At 40.3% G+C, this 8,638-nt stretch overlaps 1 protein-coding gene across 4 annotated transcripts; it reads right to left on the reverse strand.

Moving 5' to 3' along the window:
* Window positions 1-1,420: 1,420 nt before the first annotated feature.
* Window positions 1,421-8,332, reverse strand: si:ch73-109d9.3 (zinc finger protein 263). Of its 4 annotated transcripts, none has more exons than XM_040146479.1 (5): window positions 8,245-8,332; window positions 7,337-7,604; window positions 7,105-7,247; window positions 6,765-6,873; window positions 1,421-3,175 (listed from the first exon to the last, which is right to left on the reverse strand). In XM_040146479.1, exons 2-5 carry the CDS (start codon window positions 7,584-7,586, stop codon window positions 1,977-1,979), a joined length of 1,701 nt encoding a protein of 566 aa, XP_040002413.1. In that variant the 5' UTR covers window positions 7,587-7,604; window positions 8,245-8,332; the 3' UTR covers window positions 1,421-1,976. The 4 variants fall into 4 exon arrangements, with proteins under 4 accessions (XP_040002413.1, XP_040002412.1, XP_040002409.1 ...); XM_040146478.1 differs by lacking the exon at window positions 8,245-8,332 and adding an exon at window positions 8,069-8,224; XM_040146475.1 differs by lacking the exon at window positions 8,245-8,332 and adding an exon at window positions 8,069-8,224 and having other exon boundaries at window positions 7,337-7,615.
* Between the last annotated feature and the right edge of the window lie 306 nt (window positions 8,333-8,638).

The raw sequence follows: 8,638 nt of genomic DNA on the forward strand, positions 1-8,638 counted from the left end.
TGCCCAGATCTATCAAGTCTCTTTTTGTGTATAACCATTTCCAATTGTTTTTTTTTTTAATTAAACAATCCAATTTAACAGCAGCTCAGCGCAACGCAGCTTTTAGGTAGGGCCAAAAGAAAAGCCAAACAGACCTACCCTTCAAACACAGTCTTGTTCAAGACAATACTGCTTACTTTTTTTAAAGTAATAAAACAGCTGCATATTCAACTAAGTAGGTATTTTCTCGTTTGCTCTTGATAACTTAGCTTGTCATTGGGTTCATACATCAAAAAAAAAGATATCATCTTGAACAGAAGCACTGCTTTAATCCACATTCTGTGTGTGTGTGTGTGTGTGTGTGTCTGTGTGTAGGTGTGAGAGAGAGAGAGAGAGAGACTCTGCTAGCTTTTTCTCACCTAGAAAATAAGATTAAAATGTTATCGGTTGTAGCACCGGCACAGTCCTGCTCTGATTCTAAGTAGAAATACAGCACATCAAGCTTCATCCCAGACATGAGATATGTAACACACAGGCTCAGGCACACAGATTGACTAAAACATTGTCTACAGACACTTGTAAAAATGGAAAAGCTACTCTAATGGAGCGGTTTTCTTTAAGATTACTCCACCATTCCACGAATACATTAGCAGCCAGTTGAGAGGACTACAAATTGTCTGAAAATCTCGTCTACGGTCCTGACATTTGGACGAAGTTTGGTGAAAGGCTGACACCAAGTGGTCATTTAAGGTATTACAGTATTGTTGTGAAACTTGACAGTGGGGTTGTTGTTTTTTTCTTTGCTAAAGCTGTACTTGAATAATCATTTTTATCAATCAGATTATAAATTCAGTCTTCACTCATGATACATCATCTAAGTACTTTCAGTTGTTCAAAAGGTGACATTTTCAGGATTTTGGTACAGAAATCTTTACGGAAACAAATCATACTCAAGTTATAACAAAAACCACATACTTAGATCATCAATTGTGCAAAAACATTAAAAAAATAAATAAAAACTCCTTGAAATCAAAATGATATTTTGTAACCTGCAGCGGACTCTAGAGACAAGTGACCTGGAGCCACATTTACTAAACTTTTGAGAATTATGATTAAGAGCTCTAAAGATTCTATTTAGGAGTAAAACAGCTCTTCGTTAAGTGTGAAGAATAAGACACATTTATCAAGCTACTTACTCTTACTTACAGTTAAGTGCCGAGAGTTCACACAAATAATCATATGTATTCTCAGGGCAGGAATAGTCAGTAATTTGTTTTTGTTTTTTCATTAGATTTGCTCATTGAATCATTTGCATATTTGTCAAAATTGTAAAATCTGTTTAAAAAAAAAAAAAAAAAAAAAAATGCCGATCAGTGACCAGGACCACTGACCAAGTCTGGCCCACTGTTCATAACTAAAAAATAAATAAATAAATCTGCATTTTGAATTTTTTAAAGATCATTTCATGTTTTTTTTATTCCTTAATGCCTCCAATAGCTATTATCAAGTGAAATTAACAACAATCTCATATATTTATACTAATAAATGCATCAATAGGAATAAAATCATATAAAAATTGTTGGATATAGAAACAAAAACACAACCAAAAAAGTACAAAAAGGGGGTTTAATATCCATGGTTGCTAAGTGCTTTTCTCTCACAGGCATGGTGCAATTGATATAATGAAAGAATATTAGTGTTCACTGAATGAATAGTCTTTTATTGACCAATAGTGACAACTGGCCTATCTCTGCGCATGATATATTTCAAAACACACGGCTTTAATAACATTAAAACACCTCCAGACGTTACTAGATGAACCTTTCTGGAATGCACAGAAGAACTTGGGACAATCACTTCAAGAGACAAGTACACAAGAAGCATTATTGCAATGCATCACATCAAGTGAACTGCACTGCAAAGTAAACACTGTAGCATCTTAATCTAAAAGAAACAAAACACACCAAATGTGTCTTTTTGTCACTGGCTGTCCGTCATCATACATCCAGATGGATCCTCTGGTGACGTTTCAGGTTACATTTCTGGGTGAAGCGTTTGCCACAAGCCAAGCAGCAGTACGGTCTCTCTCCGGTGTGGACGCGCCGGTGGGCTTTGAGGTTGCTCAGCTTGGTGAAGCTGCGGCCACAGAGGGAGCAACAGAAAGGCCGCTCACCTGTGTGAGTCTGCAGGTGAGCCTTCAGGTTGCTGGGGTGGGGAAAGCACTTTCCGCACTGGCCACAGCGCAGGAGGTGTCTGGGACCAGTGTGAGAGTCTGAATGGGGCACGGGGTTGGCATGATGAGAGTTTGCACACGGATGCTGGGATCTGATGCTGACCCACGGGGCACCAGTTCGGTTAAGTGCTGCAGCTTGTTTGTCGCCCAAATGAACTCGCTGGACAGAGAGTGGAGGAGGTGGAGCGGCTTTGGATGTGGAGGGGATTCTGTTGAGGGGATTTAAGTTTAAAACCTGAGAATGAGCTATAGACAGTGCTGCCGTGGTAGTGTTCGAGAGCGTGAGAGAGGTTTTTTTCATCGGTCGGTGGAGGTGCTGTATAGCAGCCTGCAATCTGAGACCTGTACCCACTTTGGAATGCAGCTTCATAACCTCCTGCACAGTGGCTTTCTGGGAATTGTGGTTCTGTTTGGGTGCCTCTGAACTCAGCCTGTGCTGTTTCACCGAGCATGAGAAAGATGCCAGCCCAGACTTTGGCATTTCTTTCTTTTCCATATGCTCACTTTCCTCACATCCGTCAGAATCAACAATAACTTCCTGCTTTATCGTCACACCCAACGCTGTGCTGTTTTGCAGTCTTGTCTTGGGGGATCCTGAGGTTGAAATCGGTTCTCTGCCTGGAGTAACCTGAGCGTGAACATCTGCTGTGACAGAGTCAGACAGTTCATGTTCTGCACGCTTTAGAGAACCTCTAGTTTTTGCTGAATCGTGATCCTTTTCAGTCCCAAGTCTGTGATTCTGCAGAAGTCCAGCCCAACTGGCGTCCATTTCCAAAGATGAGACATGAGATGTATCTGTAGCCATATGTGTTTCCTCCTGTCCTTCCGAAAAGCCATATGAAGCAGATATCTGTGGGCCTTGCTTGATGATATTCCTCAATAATTCCTCAGTGTTCTCTTGAGTCTGTTTTGGTTGTGCCTCGGTCATATCAGTAGCACTGTGTGATTCAAGTCCTGCTTCGCCTAGAAAATGAGTGGAAACGGGGGTTAATGACTTCAACATACTTTTTCAGAAGGTAGACTTTAAGCAAAAAAAAAAAAAAAAAAAAAAAGTTGGCTGCTTTCACAGTTAATGAGGTCAGCCCAAGAAATATCTGAATACGTAGCACTCCTTCTACTGAAATTGTTTTTGAACTAAATAAGCCTTCCTATGTACGAGGATTGATGAACTAATTCCATTTATTAGAAAAAGCTAAGTGTAAGTGTTTTGAAGTAACATAAATTTTAGAAATTGCTGGCATGAGAAGATATTAACCTTTCTATCCACAAGCCACAGCAGCAAACACATTCTAAGGTCTATTTGCTGCAGGGGGAAAAAGTGTAAAAATGTTAAATATTCCCACATGCAGGGGACAACAGGCACAATGGGACTTTTATAAAGTGGTATGAAATGAAAAACTGCACATCAATTCAATTTCATAGGAATTACGGAGAAAATAGTCACAAGGTGGATTTAATGTGGTTTAGTGCTGTTTGAATTAAAAAAAATTATATTTATTCTATGAGGCTGAATTGCAGTAAATGGATACTAAGTGAAAAAAATGTTTTAAACATTTGTATGTAATTATTTCTATGTTACCTTGAGGCAAAATGAAGGGCTTATCAAGGGTTCTCTTTAAATTCTAAGCTCATTAAAATGCATTTATATTGTTTTGAATCAGGTTTTTTGCTTTCAATTTTTTTTTCTGTTATATTTATGAAAGTGGTATATGCAGTACAGTTTCCTTTACACAAATATTAAGTCCCAACATAATAATTATATTATTATTATTAGTGGTAGCAGTAGCACCAAAAGTGGTGTTTGCAATCCATCATGTTTCATGTCCCTTCACCATAGATAGATACTGTAGCTAACTAGATGGACAGATAGAGAGATAGGTAAGTGGGTAGTTAGGTAGTCACTCTCATAAGAAACTGACATTAAAGTAAGGCCCAATCAGCCACTTACCCACCTACAACATATTATATCTTGGGATTTTTTTCTATATTCTAACTTTGTTCCATATATAGGGCCAGACAATTCATTCTCCATGTGCACAATCTACAGACAGCTGACAAATTAAAGGAAAAACTAGCATGAGCCGCCAGAACAGCTTCAATGCTCCTTGGCAATGATTCTCCAAGTCTCTGGAACTCTACTGGAGGGATGGACACCACTCTTCTAAAAGATATTCCCACATTTGGTGTTTCGATGATGGTGGTGGATGGCGCTTTCTAACACGTCTGTCCAAAATCTCCCACAGGTGTTCAGTTGGGTTGAGGCCCATAGCCCCCCCCCAAAGCATAACAGAGCCACCAGATCCCCTCACTGTAGGGGTCAGGCATTCAAGCCTGTACTGTCCTCTTGGTTTACGCCACACATGCACTTGGCCACTTGTCGAGAACATGGTGAAGGATGACTCATCTGACCATATCACTATTTTCCACATCTCTGTAGCCCAGTGCCGATGGTTCATGCACCACTGAACTCTCAAATGTGCATTCATCTTTGGAATGAGCGGGTTATGCACTACAACCCTACTATAATGACCCTCTCTATGTTATTGTTGATGGACTGTTGTTGCTGACACAGTCTGATCACGTCCTGCATTGACATTCTCACTCTCCTGAGGAAGAGTTGCTCTTCTGTTTTTCCTTACATATCACACTAATGTGCCAGGGATCACGGTCATCAAATGTGCGCAGGCGACCACAGTTTCCAACCCTATTTACTGACGTCGTTGCCATAGATCTAAATGCAGATGTCACTTTAGTCACTGTTCCTACTGGAACAGCAGCCAGCTGAGCAGTCTTTGTGACTGAAGCTCCTGCCATCCGTGTCCCACTATGAACACTCTTTCAAAGTCACTTAGATCTTTTCCTCTTGCCATCTCTACAAAAACCAGAATCAACTGGGTCTGCTCAGCATTTTCATACCTGCCAAGAGAACTACTCACAGGATTGCTAGAAAGACAAATAAAAAGCCCTGTTTGACTGCAAAAGACCTTAAGGAAGATTTAGCAGACTCTTGAGGGGTGGTTCACTGTTCTACTGTGCAGCAACACCTGTAGAAATATGCCCATCATGGAAGATTCATCAGAAGAAAAGCTTTCCTGTGTCTTCACCACAAAATTGAACGTCAGAAGTTTGCAAAGCAACATCTAAAGAAGCCTGGTGCATTTTGGAAACAAGTCTTGTGGACCGATGAAGTTAAAATAGAACCTTCTGGCCGCAATGAACAGATGTATGTTTGAAGGAAAAAGGGAGCAGAATTTCATGAAAAGAACAGTTCTCCAACTGTAAGCACGGGGATGGATCGATCATGCTTTGAGCTCGTGTTGCAACCATGGGCACGGGGAACATTTCACGGGTATAGGGAAGTGTGGATTCAATGAAAAAGCAGCAAATTCTGGGAGCAAACATCACACCATCTGTAAAAAAGCCGAAGATGAAAAGAGGATGGATTCTACAACAGGATATTGAGCCTAAACACACTTCAAAATCCACAATGGTCTACCTCAAGAGGCGCAAGCTGAAGGTTTTGCCATGGCTCTCACAGTCCCCGACCTAAACATCATCTAAAATCTGTGGATAGTTCTCAAAGGCACAGTGCATGCAAGATGGCCCAAAAATCTCACAGAACTAGAAGCCTTTAGCAAGAAAGAATGGGCAAAATTCCCCAAGAACTAAAAGACTCTTAGCTGCTACAAAAAGTGTTTACACGCTGTGACACTTGCCAGAGGGGTTGTTACTAAGTACTGACCATGCAGGCTGCCTAAGCTTTTGTTTTGGGCCCTTTTCCTTTTTTTGTTTTTTTGAAACTTTAAAAGATAGAAACGAAAAGTAATCTTGTTTAAAAATATTAAAGAAAAGGAAAATCGGTTAATCTTTTAGGCGCTAAACTGTTTACAGTCACAGAAATTTTGATGTGGGGTGCCCAAACTTTTTCATTCAAAAATATTCAGACTCCTTCCGCTTATTCACATTTTGTTATGTTTCAGCCTTATGCTGAAATAAAAAATATATATATATTTTTTCCCTCATCAATCTACTCAATATCCCGTAATGACAAAACGAAAAAAGAATTTTATAAATTTTGTTCTTTATTAAAAAGAAAAAACTGAAATATCATATTGACAGAGGTTTTCAGAGCCTTTACTATGACACTTAAATTTAGCTCAAGCAGCTCCCATTTCTCTCGTAGACTTATGAGGGACAAAATGAATTTAAACTATTTTGGCATAAGGCTACAACTTAACATTTTTAAGAAGTGAAGGGGTCTGAATACCTTCTGAATGCACAGTTAATGCAAACAGTTCCTACAGGTGCCCCAGCTTCTGTTGATTACATACAAACCCTCTGTCTGAGCAGCGTTGGAACAAACTGTGTTACTACACCCTCTGATGTATTAGTAGGAAAAATACCGTACTGCAGGAAGTTGGACTGTACATTGCTGTCAGAATGGGGAGAAAAAGGCAAGTAACAGAGGAAGACAGACTGGTTGGTCAGGGGTTCTTCCTACAGCAAGATAACGACCCAAAACTTTACCCAAATGACACTTCACAACACTCACCATCCAGAGTAACGCTCCAGCCTCCCAAATGCATGGATGAACAAGACGGCTTATTAACCTCTTCTTCCTTCACATCCACAGCAGGCATCAAATCCTCTTCTTCTGTTACCTGAACAGGGCATAGAGCACTTCATAGAATACCAAGGACATACTGCTGTTTCAGTTCAATTAGCTTTCAGAACAGATATCGTATGCACAATCTCTTTTACTACAAAAATGATCTTGCAACACTTGATACGTTTCCTTGAGAATCTAATTTATGAATATGTGAAAATAATTCTGATCTTATGTCTGCATGGCATACTTCTGTTCTCACATAGTCATACACATTGTGACCCACCTGTGGTTCCCTCTCAGGGCTGAGAGTAGCAGTAGGACAGTCTGCCTCCTGTGGTAGCTCTGATATGACTTCTTGTCTGTGGCTTTTTGTCCATCTTTCCACAGAACTGCCCTCTTGTTTCACACCACATCCACTCAACACATCTAGGAAAAAAAAAAAACGGATGTACTGTAATGACATAAGACATCCCCTGACCTATTTCAACACTCATCTTATGTGCATTTGTTCTTACCGTCATGCTGGTCTTTCGACCTCTCCTCTGCAGTGTCTGTGGACAGGTCTACATCCTTCTTAGCACAGTCAACACACCTTCTGCTCTTCCCTCCTTCTTTCCCCTCTTGGCCACTTAATTTCTTTTCAGTCCACTGCAGCTGCATCCTCAGAGACTCCACCTCCTGGCTCCTGCGCTTCACCTCCTCCAAGAAGCCGTCCTCCACTAGCCTGGTGACCTCATACATGGCTGTCTTTACCACAGTCTCCATCACATCCGAGAGCTGGGTCTGAAACGTGACTATAAGAGTGTCCAGGGCCGACATGACAAACTGTGCCAGTGTCCAGTGTCTGACAACTGTTACACAACGGAATTCCGCGTGTTTGCGTAGAAGGTTAAAAGTGTGAGACAAAGTTTTCTTCTTGGAAAATTCTACCACATGTTGTTTAGGTGGTACGCCATTATCGCAGAGCAGTCTAGTCTAGTCAACTACACTACATGTTGTTGTGGCTACTTCATGCAATGAACAATAAACAGGTATTCGTTAAATTATAAACGTTAAAGGGTTGACCCAACGGAACCCAACCTGATGTTTACTGACATGAATTACCTTCATGTCAACTCCAACTGTCTGCTGAACAGCTAATATGACTCCTTAGCTTAACGGTAGCATTCGTATGCTAACTAACGTTAACGGCATCAAACGGTCAACAAATCGTACACAACTACAAATGATATAAACCATTGTCCAACCTAACGTGTCGAACGTTTTCAGTGTGGGCGTGGGGGTTCAACAAGTAACGACTGCTCACCAAAGCAGATTATTATATGTATTTATCATTTAACCGAGCTAGCTAGCTTTTAAACAATCGCTTGTGATCCTTGTTTTTGCTCGTGACGTCACACTAGACGCAGTACGGTGGCCTTACCTGAAGTCTGTGAATAACAAAACGCGTTTTAATACAGTGAAACCCATAGGCTGCGCCAAGCACATTTTAACTTAAGCTCATCGTTCAGTATAGGAATGCATAGGAAGGCATTTTAGCTATTTTAGCTGTTATGGTACCACACTACCATTCTGTCTTACAATCAAATTTATTGACAGGAGGTAATTTTTCAAAACCCACACCTATGATTGACATAGAGATCAAATATTATTCTCCATTTCCTTTCGTCTAAGGTTTTTGATACTAAAAGTTTGTGACACCTTCCACATCAAAACTATGTCTGATGTGAGATTATCAAAAGTTTAACTTTGTACTTTATGATCCTCCCTCCTTGTGGAAATATATTAGATGAATTTAGATTACCAGTTTAGTAGTT

Source organism: Xiphias gladius, chromosome 15 (genome assembly GCF_016859285.1).
Source record: "Xiphias gladius isolate SHS-SW01 ecotype Sanya breed wild chromosome 15, ASM1685928v1, whole genome shotgun sequence".
NCBI classification, from domain to species: domain Eukaryota; kingdom Metazoa; phylum Chordata; class Actinopteri; order Istiophoriformes; family Xiphiidae; genus Xiphias; species Xiphias gladius.